The 22,442-nt window shown below is 36.7% G+C and overlaps 1 protein-coding gene across 7 annotated transcripts in view; it reads left to right on the forward strand.

Moving 5' to 3' along the window:
• Window positions 1-22,442, forward strand: part of aopep (aminopeptidase O (putative)) — an 84,092-nt gene that overhangs the window by 47,423 nt on the left and 14,227 nt on the right. For all 7 annotated transcript variants that reach the window (XM_056375757.1, XM_056375760.1, XM_056375759.1 and 4 more), the window contains one exon: window positions 10,805-10,921. In XM_056375757.1, the coding sequence (XP_056231732.1) occupies window positions 10,805-10,921 (117 nt within the window). The remainder of the gene's footprint in view (window positions 1-10,804; window positions 10,922-22,442) is intronic.

Consider the following 22,442-nt stretch of genomic DNA (forward strand, 5'->3'; position numbering starts at 1 on the left):
AATCGAGCTGCTTTTTTATGCTGTTCACATAAAACCTGATTTAGGCATCACCTCACAGATTTCATAAGTGTAGTACGTAATGTTGTGTTTGTGTGTGTGTGTGTGTGTGTGTGTGTGTGTGTGTGTGTGTGTGCCCATGAATGCGGTGTGCTGAGTGCTAAAACATCTGTCTTTCCTGGTAATGACTTGGGAGCCAGCAGCGCCCTCAGACAGCCCTGATGCAATTAGCCTTGTCAAAAACACACACACACACACACATTTCCAAATACACGTATGCACATAAAGTAAGATCAGCTGTATGGTTCTAGGCCCATAGACGCTGAGCATAATAGAAATTCCTGCACATGAAACCAATAACTAAGTGTCTAAAAGATCTGACGCTGTGTTTGGGCGCCGCTTGTCTTCACTTTTTTCATTGGTTGAGATCACAGTATTTTATGATACTTTTTTATTTTTCTCAAAAGCAGCATCATTTTTTCCTAGAATTTAGGATAGACCTAAAAATAGCATAACTATTTTTAAATCTTTCCTAAATTGATTTATTTTGAACCAATCATTTTCTGAAATATGAGTCTATAAGACAGAAATCTAAAGTTTAACAACTAACAATCATGTTCAATATTGATCCAACTGCACATTACTTTCTCAATTAACCATTTGGTCTATTAAATGTCAGAAAATTGTCAAAACAAAGCCCATGACAAGTTCCTAAATCCCAACATGGTGTCTTCAAGATTGCTAGTTTTGTCTGAGCAACAGCCAAAGCAAATTCATATTGATTACCACATGAGATAAAGAAAAGCAGGAAGAGGACTTTTGGCCTTTTTGCTTGAAGGAATAATTGATTCCAAATGGTTGTCAATTAATTTTCTGTTGATTCGACTAATCCAAAGACACTCAACACTATGACCAAACACTATCTTTTATGTGTATGTTTCTCCTGTGGGGAAGAATAAAGTGCTGTTAAACAGAGGTAAAATGACAAGTCATCGTAAGGATGAGGATGTCTTTCACACTGACAACATAGAACCACTGTTAATGTTTCCAGAGGTCTGGTGTTATCTAGTATTAAGACAGTCAGACAGGCACATGTAAAAACCATTCAGTTGTTGCCAACAGCCATACTGCAGGCGACAGCTTCAGCTCTAAACACCCCAGTCTGGGATATCATATGTTGCTAAACTGGAAGTGGTCTTATCATAGGAAGAAAAAAACAGAAGGATTGTCTTCCTGGGGTTTTAATGCAAAGTAAACAACAGGTTTTGAATTTCTTTCCATCTGTTTTTCTGTTTGTGATGCTGTTTCTTACTCCATATCTCCTGTTTCTGTGGTGTCCTTTGTCATTCTCTAATATCAGATCCCTTTTTCCTTTTTCTTCTTCGTGTGTGTGTGTGTGTGTGTGTGTGTGTCTGTGTGTCTGTGTGTCTGTGTGTGTCTGTGCAGCAGATATCTGGGCTTAGTCCATCCCACATACCTCTGTCAGCTCAGACTGCTTAAATCCAGCTAGTCTGGAGTTCACACAGGAGACACCACACATCTATACTCCTCACACACACAGACAAACAAAGACAGACAAAGATGTGTCTTTTTTGTGTCTCAGACTTGTTACCTTAGCTGACAAGCCGCTGCAGAAAGACAAGGCTGTTAGACTTTGACTCAGAACCACAGGAGAATCCATAGAGTCTCTTCCTGAACATGACCTTTCATTTTCATGGCTCCACCTATGTCTCTGCTCTCGCTCTCTCTCTCTTCCTCTTCCTCTCCCTCTTCTTGTTTGACTCTGTCTGCCAGAGTCATCCCATCTCTCGTTCTCCTTGTTTTCTCTCCCACTCTGGCTCTGTATCTCTCTTTCAGCGGCAGTAGATGTTATCGTTCCACACTCGAGGTCATCACCGGTGCATGTTTGTATTTTACCCCTATTATTGTTGTCATCTGGCTCAACCCGGCTTGAGTGAACAAATCTTAGCTGCCTGTGTGTGTGCATGGATGTGTGTGTGCTGACATTTAGAAGCCTAACTGCTACAAAACAGCAAGGTAAAATTGGTAACATACAATCGCGTGAACAGAAGTTTTTTAACCCTTCACTACATGTGTGTGTTTGTCCATCTTTGTGTCTCTGCGTCCTATTAACCATTGTAATCAGCAGACACCACTGATAATATTTATCCACGACCCTGTAAAGCTGGTAGCTGTGGCTGGTAGCCACTGATGTTTTTTTTTTTTTTTGTTGCCCCCCCCCCCCCAGGGATAATATTTAACCAGGACCCCTAGGCTGCTCTCACCCTCCCAGGATCAGGCCAGAACAAATGACTTGAGGAAATTAAACCTGGGTGCTTTGCTATTTTCAGCCTTAGTCGCATTTCAGACTTCCGCACCTTGTGTGTTCAGGGAATGAGCAGTGAAGTATCTGTGAGATAACTGAGTGGACTGTGAGAGTGTGTGCATGTGTTTGTGTTGAGCATCAGGGCTCCACTAAATTCCAATATGGTGATAAATTTGGATTGAGACGTGAGTATTTCCCTCAGAATTTCTCTTCTTGGCAGGAAGAAAATCCCCTGAAGCAGGATATAGACATCACAGGACGCTGAAAGTCTGCGGTGAATTATTGTGAATGTGTATATTTCAAGACAGAAATTCTCAACCTGCACATTATATTAATAACCAGTGAAAAAAATATTGTTTGGATTTGTGTGTTAAAAACAGATAATGAATATATAATTTTTAAAACATCTGGTTCTATATTTCTTTAGCAAACATTTCTCAAACACGAGTAAATACATTTTATGTAGGGACTATTTTAAGCTGCGGATTTGTAACTCTAATGAGTATTTACTGCACCAGGACTTTGTAACAATACTTGTTAGTAGGATTAATGTTGGTAGTTTTGGTTTTTACATGGGAATATCGCTAAGTTTATCCTTTCTGATCTTTTGAACTTTTAGAACAGTGCTTTCGTCAGTTTGTCCATGTGCAGTCACACAAAAAAGCCTGTATGCTTCTTTTCTCCACCATCCCCTTCTCCTCACCTCTCTCTTTGTCTAAGCTGACATCCAGCTGTTTGGATGTGTCACTGGAGTACAAATGCTACAGATTTTTCTCTCACACACAAACAGCAGTCCTTTTGTTCCAGCTCTGTTTCAAAGGCCTCTCTCTTTTTATTGCAAAGGGGTGATGCAGTGGCAAAACACTGCTGAGACTTGGGTTCAACCCCCCCAGTTTTGACTCCCACTGGTTGGTTAGGGCACCAGCATGGAGGATAGTTGGATCTAAGGGGGCTTGTTATACCCTTCCAGCAAAGGTGGCAAGTGAAAAAAGACACTGCTGGTGACACAATGAAGAGGAGGCCCATGCCTGTTTCTGCCTCCCCAGGACAACAGCAGTACAAGAAGTGACAGGAACTGTCCTACAGGGGAATTATGCTTTCCAAAATTGAGAAGAAAAAGGTGAAAATATGAAAAAAAGAGGCCTATCTGTAATGTGCATGTGTTTGAGGACTTGTTTGTGTCTCCATCGGGAATTGAACAATGGATTGTGGGAAGAGGAGGAATGGTAAGAGGGAGGCGAGGGAGGCATCCACTGGAGACACTTAGATTTGTGTTTCGCGTCAAAGCGTAGAGTGCCAGAGATTAATTAAACTTCCCCTGTTTTGGAGGTGTGTGTATGTGTGAATGAGTATGAGTCAGAGCTGTGTTGAGTAGGAGAGAAAACATGTTAATTGCCTCCATGATCAATGCCAAATTGCAGGAACTTAGAATTTTACATAACAAACGCCCCACCTTCTGTGGCTGCACAAAAGCAAGAACAAGTGTTGAGACAGTAAAGAAAAGCTACCTGAAGAGCTGTGGAGCACATCCCTCATGCAGGCTGCACACTGGTTTTGTCTGTGCGTGCGTGTGTGTGTGTGTGTGCATGCGTGCGCGTGTGTTTGCCTGGCTGATTCCCCCTCAGAGAGAGTAGTTTTTTTTCCCCCACTGCCGGGTCAGCCGTGTATGCTTTTTCAGCTTAACCCCTGATTCGCAACCCCACTGTGACCCCACGCTGCTTTTTGATTGGCCAAGGCCAAGGCCAAGAGGGAAGATGGGGTCACAGAGACTAGGGGCTACCCATCATAACAACCAGCAGCTGATTAAACACAGTCTCAAGCCCATGCACAAACATGCATGGGCATGGACTGGGTTAAGTCTTAGGTATTCATAAAAAACACATCATGTCTTCAAACAGAGCACATACTGTAGTTGTCCTCTGCATACATACTACTACACGCTCTAAAACGTATCCAGCACACGTAACTAACAGCATAAATGACATACATGGACTTGTTTGTTTGCCAAGGGGGCTCTGTTGATTGTCAGTGTACTGTAAGTGCAAATTAGTTTCACATTATATTCACACTCAAGCTGGTGAACAATCCTGACACTTTGCCTGTTGCCAGCGCATGTGCTTGTGTCAGGAGATACATTGATGAGACAATTGATCCCGACAGTCGTCATGATTGCAGGGTCAGAACTTCATAACCTTTCTGTCTCTTTTTCTTTTGTCCCACTGTGTGTGACTCTCTCAAAAGCTCTCTATATGTTTTGATTCCTGATGATAATTAGGCTCACGACTGATTGCAACAACCAGAGACACGCACGCACACAAACACAAACACACGCAAATATACACCCTCATCCCTTATTTCTAGATGTTGCGGTTGTTGATTAAAGCAGTTTTCACAGTGGAAAACAAAGAATGAATGCGGTTAATGATGAGATGGCAGAGAGAAAGTCACGGCTTCAGGTCGTCGCAGAGGTCATACGTCTGTGTCCGGCACTATCCGTGAGATCATCACCGCGCCGCAGCAGCAGGTGTGACATCATTTGGAGGAGATTATAGCACAGAAGACAGCTCCATTTCACAAGTTGAAAGGGTAACATGTGACTCACAGATAACCTTTCGGCATCTCCCTGCCGTGTGTGTGTGTGTTCGTGCGTGTGCGTGCGTGTTCTCTAATCCATTACCCAAAATCAGTTTACAGAACCTATGATGTCAGTAGGCTGTTTTCTAGTGTATTTTTAGGCCTTGTGAAGCCACAAGATTGCAGTATCATATCCCCACAGTCAGTGTATGAATTTTTTTTTTTTTTTTAGCCACTTATCATTCTTACACGTTTTATATTTATAGGGTCATCTCATTACTGCCGCACCTTTTTACTAAACTCTCCCACACACAACACTTTGGAAGCAGAGACTACTGCTACTGTGAGAGAGGGGCTTCCTGTTATCATGTGACCATGTGATGTGATAAGTAAATAGTCATCAGTTTTTTTTCTGGCCAAGGTAGTAACACTTAATATGCTGCATAGATTCACTTACACTTCATTCACTGGTTAGCAATATTTAATATTTTACTATTTAAGCAGTATACATAGTATAAAAGAGAACTGAATTACCCCGTGCCAACATTTAATATTCCCGAGTTCCCAACAGTTTCTTTACATCATTTGGTTTTCAGTTTTTTGTCTTTTGCTTGCTGTTTTATTCCTGACCATCTGCCCCATTTTTTTGCGCATTTTAATTCTGTGCAGCTGTATAGAGCAGTTACAGGCTAATTAAAAGAGTAAGTATTTGTGATGCTATTTATGCTGTCATGGCTGTTGAGAGAATCTTAACAGCTGCTTGGCGTACTGTTTCTCCTCAAGACCCTGAGCCTCTCGGTGCAGTTTGAAGAGATGGATGTTTAAGCCCTTAAATCAAGTGTAAAATAAAAACGAACAAAAAGAGATAAAGGAAGCAAGGAGGGGTTTTTAATTGGAGGAGCCAGACGCACAGTTTAGACCAGTGAAATGAATGAGTGAAAAGGAGTTGGTATGGAGACGGGAGCAGACAGTCACGGAGACAGAGGCAGAGGGAGAGGGAAAGGGAGGGATTTGAGGGAAAGAAAGAGTGAAACCTTAGTACCTGAGGCGGCGTGGGCTGAGGCCTTTAGCTGCTGGTGCCAGAATGTGTTTTTACGAGCCTGTGGTCAGACAGAAATAAAAGGCAGCCGAGCGGTTGAATGGCATCACACACACACACACACACTCGCGCATGCACACACACACGATTCAATGGCCTCTCAGAAATCACAGTTTGGTTTTATAATGTCACAGTTATTCAATGTCTCCAACCCCCATAATGCAATGTGATTGAACAAGCAGTGCACTCTCCCCAGTGGTACAGAGGTAGGGAGACGGAAGAGAGGGGAGGTAAGGGAGGAAAAGAAAGCATTAGCAACACCTCTGTATTCTGCATAACGGCGCCAAGGGCCCAGAAAGAGGTTCTCTTATGTTCTAAGGAGACATTATATAGATTTTATGGTCAGTTAGTTCAGTCATTGACTTTTTACACATACCCTTAGGTGCCTTTTCTTTCTTTTTGTCAGTCATCTCTTTCGCTCTGTCTGTTATTGTATTTTCCTCTTTTTTTTTTTTTGTCATTTCTTTTTTTTTCTTTATTTCTTATTTCCAGCAACTTAAAGTGAGTTTCACTTCTTGGATTATCATAACAAGCAACCACTTTAAGCTATAATGCGCTGACAACAGTCCAGTGAGAATGGACTGCTTAAAAAAGACAGAAAAATAAGAGTAAAAATCAGTCCAAGCAGAAACAGGAGAAGGCAGTGATGATTCAGTTAGCGGGGGTTATCTGAGGTACCTCTTGCAGAGATGTGATGGTAAATGGTGAATGACCACTTAAGATAGCAAGAGACTAAAAGAGGTTGAGTTCACGACCCTGTTTAGCTCAGAGGATGTGAAGGACAGATTAACAAAATGGAAATATTTTAAAATCAGTCTTGTCTTTGCATAATGGCTCCTGAAAAAGGACACAGACTCGCTCTCCTATGTACTATACAGAACGCAGAGAGTGGTACTCAGTGCCGTTGCCATGGAAATACTGAACAAGTGATGGATTGTTGGAAAGGCACCGAAAAGATTTAAGATTTACAGTTTTGATTTTCATTTGAACAACCCTTCTTCATCTTCTACACTATCTCAGAGACAGAAGTGCAGTATAGGGACGATTTATGTACAACTCTTAATCAATCCTTTATTGCAGGCTGATCAGTGTTAAGGAGGGAAATATCACAATAAAGCATCGATTGATGCTGTGAGCGTGAGTGTGTGTGTACACATTCTGTACAAAAGGCTGAAGGGTTTCGATTCATTTTGTGCTGTACAAACATTTTATGCAGAAGCAGTAGCATTACTAATGTTGCTCAGTCCCATAGTCCCATACACCCACACATATGTACTGACTGACACACACACACACACACACACACACACACACACACACACACACACACACACACACACACACACACGCCCGCACCTGCACTTAACTTACTTATATACTTATATACTTTATTTAGTGGTGGACATCATATCCTGTGTTTACAATAGCTGTGTTTACTATTTCATTGAACTGTCAATCACTGTGGCAAACAGTCTATAATTGTGCATGTATGCACACGTGTGTGTGTCATTGTTCTGTCGAGGTTTAGAGGTCAGTGTGTGACGGGGACATTTCAGCAGCATATTTCCCAGAGGTCATTGCAAAGCTCAGCTCAATAAAGAGTTGGTGCAGCCAACCCATGTCAGCGGTTTGTACGGAAGTGGAGTGTGTATGTTGGTGTGTGCATTGTTTATATATTTAATGTCCATGTGAGTGAGATTACAGACGGTCTGAGTGAGTTTGTGAGAGAAAGACTGTGTGTTCTGTCTTTTTTACCATTAGCATTCCTCAGCTTTGACGGACAGTAGGGAGCGGAATGCTTATTTCCTGTGGCAAAATTCTGTGGTGTGTGTGTGTGTGTGTGTGTGTGCGTGCGTGAGTGCGTGCGTGCGTGCGTGTGTTTGTGAGAACATCTTGACACATGAAGAGATAGAGAGGAATATGTTTGCCCCTTCAGTGGTAAAGTGCTTTCAGCACTGTACTATTAAGGGCTATTGTTAGAGTTACCCATGACCTGGTCATGACATGGGATTCTGTGTGTGTGTGTGTGTGTCTATGGTGGGCTGTTTGTAAATGTTCATGTGCCATTCTTCAGGATCTACCCATTAATAAGGGCGTACTCAGCCATGGAGTTCACCTTTTCCCCAGTAATTGCTCTCTCTCTCCCTCTATCACACACACACACTCACGGAGCCTTAAAGCAGTTGTTGAGCACTTCAGTAATATGATAATACATACATTAGGCGGTGATGGAAGTAGTATACAGTCTTTACTTAAAGTCACAATTCTTATGATTTTCCTCATATTAAATCTCATTTGTAATGACATTTATGGCCAGATATTGCCCAGCCTCTCAGGATACATTTATTGTACATTACATTTATGCATTTGGCTTTGGTCTAAAAGATGTAGAAATGCGGTACAATCTACACCACAGTACATTAAGGACACACCATCATTAATAACACTCTGTTCCGAAGCCCACCTGACACAAGTGCCACGAGGTTTTAGATAGAGCTGCAATCATTAGTCAATTAATCAATTAGTGGATTGACTGAAAAATAATCACCAATTGTCGTTTTGAGTCCCTTTTTTTTTTATGTCAAAATTCTGTGGTTTCAGCTCCTTAAATGTGAATATGTTCTGTTTTTTTCCTCTTCTTCCATGATATTAAACTGATATAGCCATAGTTAGTTAAATGTGTAGAATGGCATGAGATCGAGCAAGCTGGGTGAGTTTTATTAGAGTCTGTCTTTGCTGCACTGGACTGAAAATTGCATACCCAAGCATGAGGAATTCAGGGGAAACGAAATTCATATAGTGAAAGTAGAAGTACAGTATTTTTCCCCTGACATGAAGTGCAGTGGAAGTATAAGATATAAAAAGCAGAAATACCTAAATAAAGTACTTTCAAAGTTGCACTGAAGTACAGTACTTGAGAGATGAGAGGTAGACTTTTTATAGAAGCGGATGTTAGTTGATGGTTAGTTGGTGACTTCACCATGGAGATGTTACATGTGATGAGGGAGTGGGTCATGTTTCAGTCTGTGAATATGTCTACTGTCTGTGAATTTGTGTACTGTGTGTGTGTGTGTGTGTGTGTGTTGATAATATTAACGATATAAATTGATTTGTAATGTATCATCATTGACCAGGAAACTGTTCCCACCAGCACAACAGGACCTCATTGGCAGTGCAGCAAGGTGTGTGTGTGTGTGTGCGTGTGTGTTTGTATGTGAGCACTGTTTTATTGCTGTGGACTCAACACTTTTCAAAGGGTGGGCGAGTGAGAAGGATCATGGGTGGACCCCAAAGAGACTCTTTAGAGATGGAGACGCCACTTCAGAAAACACTCAGCCTTCACAAAATGGAGGGAGGAGGGGAACGAGAGAGGGGAGAGTCGATAGAGGGTGAAGGGAAAGACTGGATATCAGATTTTCCATGGAGTTAGATGGTCATCAGTGTTTGTGTGGGTGGGTGGGTGTGTGTGTGTGTAGCAGTAGTGTTTGATTTGACCGTTTGCCAGCTAGAATCTAGGTGTTATTCTCTCAGCTCCAACAGCTACATGCTGAAATACTTCCTGGTTTTAGGTCAAGTATTTCCCAGCAGCGCTTAGGAGGTTGTTTACCAAAGACAGCTTTAAACGGATGGTCTCTTTCCAAAATATATTTTGCACAAATGCAGCTATTTACTCTACACTTGCTGGGTGTGTTTACCTGAATAGAAGAGTTTTGTCTGTGTACCTCCTCCTCTGTCATTTTCTTTTTTTTTCCCTTTGCTCTCTCTCCATCGCGCTCTGCTTCACTCAGTCACACACACACTTCATACCTATTTTCACATTCGTCTCCACGGGGCCTTCAGCCATTAATTGTGTCCCAGACTGGGACCAGAGAGAGAGTGTGGCTGGGAGTGCTGGGCGTATCTAGGAGAGATGCAGGCAAGGCTGGGCACAGCTGTCCCCCGAGGAGGAAGTCGCTCTCTCATATCGCTGCCCACATCCATCCTCAGAATAATCGTCAAAGCTCACCGCTGAGTTTTCACTGTCCCTGAAGATGTTAGTCATCAGAAGAAAATAGTTTGTTTCCTTGAGGTCCACCTCAGGACAACACAAACGGTGCATGCGCTATTAAGAAGCAACAGAAAGGCATTTCCTATTTCCTGAAAACCTTTTCTTCTTTTCAAAATTTTTTGTCTCTGTCTTCGTCTCAATCAGAGATTTCACTGCAGTCTTACGAACTACAAAGAATAATTGTTCTAAAAGATGTCTTTTTTTTTTCCATGAGTGTGAGTCCCAGAACAGTGCCTCTCTCTTTGTTCCTCTACAATAGCACAATACCAAAAAAGACTACTTCATTGCTTTGTTTCACTTCTCTCTCTGTCCTCACTTCAAATCTTATTTTCCCTTCATCTGTCCTGTTTTGCCTATTTTGTAATATTTCCCAGTTGTACAAGATTCACTTTGTTTACCATGTTTATTTGATTACCATTTCAGCTCAGTTTTATTATGCTGCCATCTCCTCCGTTTTTGAAAAGCCGTAGTAATTGCATAATGTGTTTTTTCATCAAACCTTTCCCAGCCCAGAGAAGAAAATGAAATGAAACTTATGGAAAATAATGTTAATGTGAGTGGGTGCACGGTATACAATATGTGAATAATTTTGCCAGTCTTGATAATTTTGCTACTTTAGTAATTGAAGCTGCTCGAGTAAGAAAAATTAGATTTTTTTTTTTGTTTTTGCATAATATTTTGTATGATGTCTCAATATATTTAATGAGGGAGCTTGTATTAGTCAGCACTATTAATCTCATTAATTGTTTTGTTTCCTCAGTTGACGTCGGAGCAGCTTGTGATGCTTTTGGAGCTTCTGCTGGAGGAATCCGAGCTGAGCGTGGCGGCAATGCTCGCTCTGCAGAGAACCTACAACCTACAGAATCATGATGCTGAGGTAAGGCCACACACACACACACACACACACACACACACACACACACAACACACACACACACACACACACATATATGTGAGTGTATGTATCCAAGCTCCAACTCCAATAGTAAAAAGTAGAAGGTTTCCTCTGTTCCCTTCCCAACGCACAACGCTTAGTAATTTGTAGTAAATACTGCTGTAATAGCAGCTTTCTTCTTTACAGCCGCCTTTACTGACTAAAACCCACAAGTATTCACTTCATGTTTTAGTACTGCACAAAGTTCCTTAATGGCAACAATGTTTGTGAATGTGTGTGTTTATGTCTGTTTACTATGCGCAGTGTGTGTGTGTGTGTGTGTGTGTGTGTGTGTGTGTGTGTTTGTGTGTGTGTGTGTGGTGTGTGTGTGTGTGTGTGTGTGTGTGTGAATAGCTCCTTACTATACAGTGTGGCAGAGCCCATAAACTGTCCACGCTAAACTCCATCATTAACGCATGGCTTATCTTTAAAAGACAAATTTGATACATACTTAGTTTTTTTTTTTTTTTTTTTTTTTTACAAGTTTCTATTAATTCTATGAGCTGTTATGTAGGGGCAGTAATGTATATAATGGGGTTTCAATTAAGGACATTTTTTTATTATTTTCATTCCAATCTCACATTCATGTCACTTTGTTCAAGTTCCCACAAATAAAAACTAGTGCATTTAATTGTGTATTTTCAATATATTTCTGTGTGTGTAATTTATTGGCTGGAACCTGAAAGCAGTATTTGATTCCGAGACTTAGCTCACTTCTTTAGGTTATTGTGTTACATTACATTGTGCCGAGGTCACTCTGTGTCTGGCCTCGAGTTCAGCTTCAGGTTTAGGCCTCTTTAGTCGTATTTCCTGGCAGATGAAAGCAGATTCTCCTCTGCAATTTCCAGGAAACAACTTTCAGTGTTTTCTAAAAATACACCAGGCCATTATGCACATAGTCATGCACACACACTTACACACACACATTCACTTACACAAACATACACACAGCTTCGCACACCTGTCTAAAAGCAATGGTCCAGTCCTAATGTTAGTAATCTCATTCAGAGGAGGTTAATCACCTACGTCTCTCCTTATAAATGTGGCCATTTATTCTCCTCTCTTTCTGTCTGTTGCTATTTTTTTTCTTTTTTTTTCTTTCCCCCTCTTCTCACACAGCCTCTCTTTGTCTGTACAGCATCCTCCTCAGAAGATTGATGATTGATCTGTTTAAAATTCTTGAACAAATACAGTACTGAGTGGCATTCAGCCTCTGCAGCCCCTCGCTGTTTACCTCACGGAGAATGAGAGATTTTTCAGAGTGGATGAATATTGGATTATAGGAATGATTTTGATGGTTTCTGAAAGGCGGTTAGTGATACGTCCACTCAGAATGCATTGTGATACGCCTGATCGATCACCTGAAAATAGAATTGTTTAATCAGTCCAACCAGGGCTCAGTAAACTTCCAACAATTCCTCTTATCATGATTTCATACCACGTGAATGACGAGAGTTTTGATATTGAATCATTCTAATTAATCCGTTTTGTGGAGTAGTCTCTCATTGCTTCAACTAAATTTACCTTGTGCATCTCTTATATAGTAGCACAGCATGCTGTTACATATTGTTTCACTACCTGTTAGTGCTGTACTAAACATGTCTCCCTGCAGGCAAAGTAGAGTGAAGTTAAAGTGAGACGCTGTACATTGAAAGTGATAAAGTAGCTTGTCTGTGGGATAAAGGTGCTGTGGCGTGCGAGCTTAAGTTTCTGTGTGTGATCTGTGTGATCATGTAGACGATAGCGAAAGGAAATATGTGGCTGACCACCAGTGTGCGTGCAATGGGACTGCTTTGTGAATGGTGTGAGTGACCATGAATACGTGTGTGAGTGCGTCTGTGAGCCGGAGCATGTGTTTGCATGTATGAGAAAGTGTGCGTGACTGTGGCTCACTTCCTTTCATATGAGCCTCATGTGACACGAGACGCTGTGTGACCCTACATGTGCACGCGTATATATACAGTATACATGCATGTGTGTATGCGTGCAGTTTTGTGAGCGCATCTCTGATTTTGTGGGAGCATGCGTGCTCATATGTGCGTCGAAGGCCATCTGTCGGTCAAGCACACAGGGTGTATTGTGTATGGTGCACAGGTTAGGTTTACTCCTCCAGTTACTGGAGACTTCGCTGGACCACATCAAGGCCTGTCTGGTTCTACTGGCCACAACATGTGGAGGAGAGGGGGACGACAGAACAAGGGAAAAGAGTTATTAAGAATGAATCAAGTAGTGTCTAAGAAAAAGAAGTCACCTCAAGTTTATTTGTTGTGCCTTTAATCAAAATGACTCAAAGGGCTTCACAGGCTTGTATTAGACTGAAAACAAAAACAAATGAGCAAGAAAAACTCCCTCCAACAAACCTCTAATGGGAAAATTAAAAAAACCCTGAGAGGGATTAAAGAGGAAGAAATCCCTTCCAGGCCTGATAGGTGTTGGAGATAAGAAAACAATAATGGCTACATTTAGATACTGTAGTGTAGAGGCAAATACAAAAGAAAGGTTGAATGATGAAAACAGAGTAATAGTCTGAATTTGTTGTTTGCTTTCGCCATGCTGGTCTACAGTATGTGGACAAGTCATGACTCCCATAACACTGCATTTGCATCTTTGTGCATGTACGTTAGTATGAGTTATAGTATTTGTGTGTGTGAGTGTGTGTGTGTGTGTGGTGGAGGAGGGGGAGGGAGGGGTGAGGGTGCAGTAATAAATGAAGGAATGTCACTGTGTAATTGCATGTGCTGTCAGAGAGAGAGGCCCAGTGAGAGGAAACAGTGAAAAAAAAAAAAAAAAGGGGGTAAGGAGAGGTGCACCAGGCAGCTGCTCTGCCCCAGGGCTCTCCCCAGGAATGTAACCCAGCGCAGGGAACAGCTGCTGGGGCTTCGCAGGCCAGAAGGGCAGGGCTGGCACCAGAGGATACACATACTGTACACACTCATGCACACACACAAATCATTGTTCCCATGTGGGGAGAAGGTAGAAGAGTTACACTTAACCTACACCTTTTGCTTTCTGTCAGGTCTGCTTTGGGAGTTATGCAGCCTTCCAGAGTAAACAGAGGCTGCAGAGAATATATGGAAAATAACTAGATTTTAAATTTGGGGGAAAGAGGAACTAGAAAGCCCTTCTGAGACCAATTAAATTCATGATTATTTAGTAGGTTGCCGAGTTAATGTGAGGATTTAAGTGTGTCTGAACTAAATGGAGCATCGCTCAGTCTCCATTCTCATGCTGTATAGGTGGAGGACAGCAAAAACAAACAAAGCAAAAACTGCTCCTAAAAGTGAGCGCACATTAACACAGCACTCAGGTAGATCCATTTAGCTTCTTTGTAGAATGCTACTTCAAAATGAATCTATGTACAAACGCTGTAGAAATGCCCAAAGCTTGAGTATGGAGGTAGATTTGGTTCAGTATTATTTGTGTTGACAGATCGACAATCCTATATGATCATCAAAAATGTGTAATCTGTAAATATAAAGCACCTTCCACAAACAAAAAATAAATTTGCAAATTCACAAATAAAGAAAATGATCTGTGAATACATTGTTATTTACAAATGAATGAAAAGCATCTGTGTATGTCTTCCTAACATTTACAACTTTCAAACAGACATTTGTGAATCAATTTTCTATTTGTGAAGCGAAAAAGCATTTGTGGATCTCAATTCTATGCTTTTGGATTTCAATTTTGCACAAACAGTTTTTTAAACAAACTCTCCGCCAGTCTGAACCAAAATCAACTTGTATCACTCTGCCACTTTATCTATTAAATAGAATACATTTTATAACCTGTAAAGAGATAATTGGTGTCATTTTTATACCATTGAGTTTATTGTAATCATTACTATCATTATTACATGTAGGCTATAATCAGCTGGCAGTTATTGTCATTATTGCTCTGTAGTCAATAGACCAACCAACTCATCTCTTACAGGTGGTAATATATGTATATGTATATATATATATATATATATATATATATATATATATATATATATTAAAACTAGGAACGCCAGCATTCTAGCACCCATAGGTGGCATAACCGTTATTTATAATTAGGCTACATTGTTTGGGCTCTCAAGCAGTAGAAAATGTTGAGGAGTGCTACTGTACTTGGCTTGGAAACTGTTCGGTAGTTTTAATATTCATTTATTTATTCATTTGAAGGCTAAGATTGTCAAGTAAACGTAGGCCTAGTGAAGTAAGAGAAAGACATTGCAGAGTAGGCTATAGAGAAGGATTGGTAATTATCCAACTGCAAATTAACGTTTTTCCAAGTCCTAATATTATGCATTGATTTATTTAGTGCCACTGCACGTCTTCTATCCAAATGGATAGTTTTCTGGACAGTGCTGAAATACAACACTATAGATATGTAATTTAACACATTACAGAATAAAAATTATCAACACAGAAATAATAAAAACATTTTAATTGACCCGGCACCGCCCGACAACCTGGCACACACGGTCATACCTATGGCACATAGCTGCATCTGGAGACGGTGCGCACTTTCATGCCAAGAGCTGCTGTTGCTGTTTGCTCTGATTTCTTTGTTATTTTTCGTTTATTGTATGTTGGTGTTTACATTTTACAATTATCCTACATCCTGGAGATGACGCATAAGTTCTCAGAGCCAGCAGCCCCGATGAGATTTATTAGGCTGTATTATAATATCTTTATCAACAATGAGGGTGATTGTTGCTTACTGTTTATAGCTGGTAGCCTATAGGCCTACTATTTACAAAATCTAGATCTAATTCATATTCACCAAATAAAGTTTGTGAAGTGGCTGCGTCTGCGGGTATCCCACATCCTACCTGGAGTGCTGACAGATGTGCCAGCTGACAGTGAGCTCTCATCCTCGCTCCAGTTCTCATGACTAGCCCCCCTCCCCCCAGGTCTTTAGAAAGTGCCAAAGCTTCTTGAACATTTTATATTCCTCCTGGTTGCATATGGACGGTAGGGACATGTTGCTACCAATATTGAGTTGAGAACCATACTATGACGTTTTTATGACATTTGACGCCTTAAATTATGATATTTTTTCTGTCTTGCTACACAACAACGTTTTTATGCCTTAGTATACTATGATATTTTTATGACATTTTATGTGTCTCTATACTACAACTTTTTTATACCTTACTATAATATGATGTTTTTATGAGATGTTATGCCTTACTATACTATGATGTTTTAATGTGTACTATGCTACGAGGTTTTTATGACTTTTTATGCGTAACTATACTACGACATCTTTATACCTTACTGAAATATGTTTTTATGACATTTTATGCCTTACTATACTACAACGTTTTTATGACATTTTATGCCTAACAATACTATGACGTTATGTCTTTTTATGCCTTACTATATTTTGACATTTTTATGACATTTTATACCTTACCATACTATGTCATTTTTTTATGCCTTACTATACTGTGACACTTTTATGATATTTTTATGCCTTACCAATCTGCCCTTTTTATGCCTTACTATACTGACATTTTTATGACTTTTTATGCCTTATAATACAATGACGTTTTTATGACATTGCATGCCTTATAATACTTTTATGTTTTTATGACATTTTATGCCTTTTAATATTATGTCATTTTTTATGCCTTACTATACTATGACGTTTTTATGCCTTACTATACTATAACGTTTTTAAGACTTTTTGAAACTTACTATACTATGACATTTTTATGACTTTTTCTGACTTGCTATACTATGATGTTTTTATGAATTTTTTGAATTACTATACCATGACGTTATGTCTTTTTATGCCTTACTATTCTATGATTTTTATGATATTTTATGCCTTACTATACTTTGAAGTTTTTATGACATTTTCATGACTTTTTATGACTTCCTATACTATGATGTTTTTCTGACTTTTTATACTTTACTGTTATATGTTTTTATGACTTATTATGCCTTACTTTAATATGACGTTTTTATGGCATTTTATGCCTTATACTACTATGTTTTTTTTTTGCCTGACTATACTGTCATTTTTTATGCCATACTTTACTGTGCCTTTTTTTTTTTTTTTTTTGCCTTACTATACTGTGACGTTTTTGACAGTTTATGCCTTACAATACTATGACGGTTTTTTTTTTGCCTTACTATACTATGACGTTTTTATGCCTTACTATACTATGACGTTTTTATGACATTTTATGCCTTATTATACTATGTCATTTTCTATGTCTTACTATACTATGACGTTTTTTTGTCTTACTATACTATGACGTTTTTTTGTCTTACTATACTATGACGTTTTTATGACATTTTATGCCTTACTATACTAAGTCAATTTTTATGCCTTACTATACTATGCTTTTTTTTTTTTTTTTTGCCTTACTATACCATGAAGTTTTTATGACATTTTATGCCTTATAATACTATGACGTTTTTTTTCCTTACTATACCTTTTTCTTTTTTTTTCTTTTTTTTCTTTTTTGCCTTACCATACTATAGCGTTTTTATGACATTTCATGCCTTAACATAATGTTATGTTTTATGCCATACTATACCTTTTTTTTTTACCTTACTATACTATGACGTTCTTATGACATTTTATGCCTTTACGTACTACGACGTTTTTACGACATTTTATGCCTTACTATACTATGATGTTTTTATGACATTTCATGCCTTACCATACTATGTCATTTTTTATGCCTTACTATACTATGTCGTTTTTTATGCCTTACTATACTAAGACGTTTTTATGACATTTTATGCCTTACTATACTAGACCTTTTCTTTTTTGTGCCTTACTATACTATGATGTTTTTGACTTTTTATACCTTACCATACTATGACATTTTTTCATGCCATACTATACTGTCATTTTTTTTTGCCTTACTATACTATGACGTTTTTATGCCTTACTATACTATGCCTTTTTTTTACCTTACTATATTATGACGTTTTTATGACATTTTATGCCTTACTATACTATGCCTTTTCTTTTCTTTTTTGCCTTACTATACTATGTTTTTATGACTTTTTATACCTAACCATACTATGACATTTTTTCATGCCATTCTGTACTATGTCATTTTTTATGCCTTACTTTACATGACGTTTTTATGACATTTTATGCCTTATAATACTGTAATGTTTTTACAACATTTTATGCCTTACTATACTATGTTTTTATGACTTTTTATACCTTACCTTACTATGTCATTTTTTATGCCTGACTATACTATGACGTTTTTATGACATTTCATGCCTTATAATACTATGTTTTTTTTCCTTACTATACTATGACGTTTTTATGACATTTTATGCCTTAACATACCATGTCATTTTTTTTTTGCCTTATAATACTGACGTTTTTTTTTTTTTGCCTTACTATACTATGACTTTTTTTATGACTTTTTATACCTTACCATACTATGTCAATTTTTTATGCCTTACTATACTATGTCATTTTTTATGCCTTACTATAGTATGAGGTTTTTATGACTTTTTATGCCTTACTATACTTTGACATTTTTATGACTTACTATACTATGACATTTTTATGACTTTTTATGCCTTACTATACTGTCATTTTTTATGCCTTACTATACTATGACATTTTTATGATTTTTTATACCTTACTATACTGTGACATTTTTATGACATTTTATACCTTACTATACTGTCATTTTTATGCCATACTATACTATGCCTTTTTAAAAAACATTTTTAGACTTACTATACTATGACATTTTTATGACTTTTTATGACTTACTATACTTTGACGTTTTTATGACTTTTTATGCCTTACTATACTGTCATTTTTTATGCCTTACTATACTATGACATTTTTATGACTTTTTATGCCTTACTATACTATGTCATTTTTTATGCCTTACTATACTATGACATTTTTATGACATTTTATACCTTACCATACTGTCATTTTTATGACTTTTTATGCCTTACTATACTATGACATTTTTATGACATTTTATGCCTTACTATACTAGACCTTTTCTTTTTTGTGCCTTACTATACTATGATGTTTTTGACTTTTTATACCTTACCATACTATGACATTTTTTCATGCCATACTATACTGTCATTTTTTTTTGGCTTACTATACTATGACGTTTTTATGCCTTACTATACTATGCCTTTTTTTTACCTTAATATATTATGACGTTTTTATGACATTTTATGCCTTACTATACTATGTTTTTATGACTTTTTATACCTTACCTTACTATGATGTTTTTATGACATTTCATGCCTTATAATACTATGTTTTTTTTCCTTAGTATACTATGACGTTTTTATGACATTTTATGCCTTAACATACCATGTCATTTTTTTTTGCCTTATAATACTGACGTTTTTTTTTTTTGCCTTACTATACTATGACTTTTTTTATGACTTTTTATACCTTACCATACTATGTCATTTTTTTATGCCTTACTATACTATGCCTTTTTTTTACCTTACTATATTATGACGTTTTTATGACATTTTATGCCTTACTATACTATGCCTTTTCTTTTCTTTTTTGCCTTACTATACTATGTTTTTATGACTTTTTATGCCTCGCTATACTATGTCATTTTTTATGCCTTACTATACTATGATATTTTTATGACATTTTATGACTTACTATACTATGAAGTTTTTTGACTTTTTTTGCCTTACTATACTATGTCATTTTTTATGCCTTACTATACTATGACATTTTTATGACCTTTTATGACTTACTTTACTTTGACGTTTTTATGACTTTTTATACCTTACTATACTATGACATTTTTATGCCATACTATACTATGCCTTTTTAAAAAACATTTTTTATGCCTTACTATACTATTACATTTTTATGACCTTTTATGCCTTACTATACTTTGACGTTTTTATGACTTTTTATGCCTTACTATACTGTCATTTTTTATGCCTTACTATACTATGACATCTTTATGACTTTTTATGCCTTACTATACTGTCATTTTTTATGCCTTACTATACTATGACATTTTTATGACATTTTATACCTTACCATGCTGTCATTTTTTATGACTTTTTATACCTTACCATAATATGTCATTTTTTAGCCTTACTATACTATGACATTTTTATGACTTTTTATGCCTTACTATACTATGACATTTTTATGACTTTTTATGCCTTACTATACTATGACATTTTTATGACTTTTTATACCTTACCATACTATGTCATTTTTATGCCATACTATACTATGCCTTTTTAAAAAACATTTTTAGCCTTACTATACTATGACATTTTTGTAACTTTTTATGACTTACTATACTTTGACGTTTTTATGACGTTTTTATGACTTACTATACTTTGACCTTTTTATGACTTTTTATGCCTTACGATACTGTCATTTTTTATGCCTTACTATACTATGACATTTTTATGACTTTTTATGTCTTACTATACTATGTCATTTTTTATGCCTTACTATACTATGACATTTTTTATGACATTTTATACCTTGCCATACTATGTCATTTTTATGCCATACTATACTATGCCTTTTTAAAAAACATTTTTAGCCTTACTATACTATGACATTTTTATGACTTTTTATGCCTTACTATACTATGACATTTTTTATGCCTTACTATACTATGACATTTTTATGACTTTTTATACCTTACCATACTATGTCATTTTTATGCCATACTATACTATGCCTTTTTAAAAAAAATTTTAGCCTTACTATACTGTCATTTTTTATGCCTTACTATACTATGACATTTTTATGACCTTTTATGACTTACTTTACTTTGACGTTTTTATGACTTTTTATGCCTTACTATACTATGTCATTTTTTATGCCTTACTATACTATGACATTTTTATGACTTTTTATGACTTACTATACTATGTCATTTTTTATGCCTTACTATACTATGACATTTTTATGACTTTTTATGACTTACTATACTATGTCATTTTTTATGCCTTACTATACTATGATGTTTTTATGACATTTTTGTGCCTTACTATACTATGTCATTTTTATGACCTTTTTATGACTTACTATACTATGATGTTTTTTTATGACTTTTTTTGCCTAACTATACTATGTCATTTTTTATGCCTTACTATACTATGACATTTTTATGACCTTTTATGACTTACTTTACTTTGACGTTTTTATGACTTTTTATGCCTTACGATACTGTCATTTTTTATGCCTTACTATACTATGACATTTTTATGACTTTTTATGTCTTACTATACTATGTCATTTTTTATGCCTTACTATACTATGACATTTTTTATGACATTTTATACCTTGCCATACTATGTCATTTTTATGCCATACTATACTATGCCTTTTTAAAAACATTTTTAGCCTTACTATACTATGACATTTTTATGACTTTTTATGCCTTACTATACTATGACATTTTTTATGCCTTACTATACTATGACATTTTTATGACTTTTTATACCTTACCATACTATGTCATTTTTATGCCATACTATACTATGCCTTTTTTAAAAAAAATTTTAGCCTTACTATACTGTCATCTTTATGCCATACTATACTATGCCTTTTTAAAAAACATTTTTAGCCTTACTATACTATGACATTTTTATGACTTTTTATGACTTACTATACTTTGACGTTTTTATGACTTTTTATGCCTTACTATACTGTCATTTTTTATGCCTTACTATACTATGACATTTTTATGACTTTTTATGCCTTACTATACTATGTCATTTTTTATGCCTTACTATACTATGACATTTTTATGACATTTTATACCTTACCATACTGTCATTTTTTATGACTTTTTATACCTTACCATAATATGTCATTTTTTAGCCTTACTATACTATGACATTTTTATGACTTTTTATGCCTTACTATACTATGACATTTTTATGACTTTTTATGCCTTACTATACTATGACATTTTTATGACTTTTTATACCTTACCTTACTATGTCATTTTTTATGCCTGTCTATACTATGACGTTTTTATGACATTTTATGACTTACTATACTATGACATTTTTGTAACTTTTTATGACTTACTATACTTTGACATTTTTATGACATTTTTATGACTTACTATACTTTGACCTTTTATGACTTTTTATGCCTTACGATACTGTCATTTTTTATGCCTTACTATACTATGACATTTTTATGACTTTTTATGTCTTACTATACTATGTCATTTTTTATGCCTTACTATACTATGACATTTTTTATGACATTTTATACCTTGCCATACTATGTCATTTTTTATGCCATACTATACTATGCCTTTTTAAAAACATTTTTAGCCTTACTATACTATGACATTTTTATGACTTTTTATGCCTTACTATACTATGACATTTTTTATGCCTTACTATACTATGACATTTTTATGACTTTTTATACCTTACCATACTATGTCATTTTTATGCCATACTATACTATGCCTTTTTAAAAAAAAATT

Source organism: Seriola aureovittata, chromosome 5, assembly GCF_021018895.1.
Source record: "Seriola aureovittata isolate HTS-2021-v1 ecotype China chromosome 5, ASM2101889v1, whole genome shotgun sequence".
Classification (NCBI taxonomy): domain Eukaryota; kingdom Metazoa; phylum Chordata; class Actinopteri; order Carangiformes; family Carangidae; genus Seriola; species Seriola aureovittata.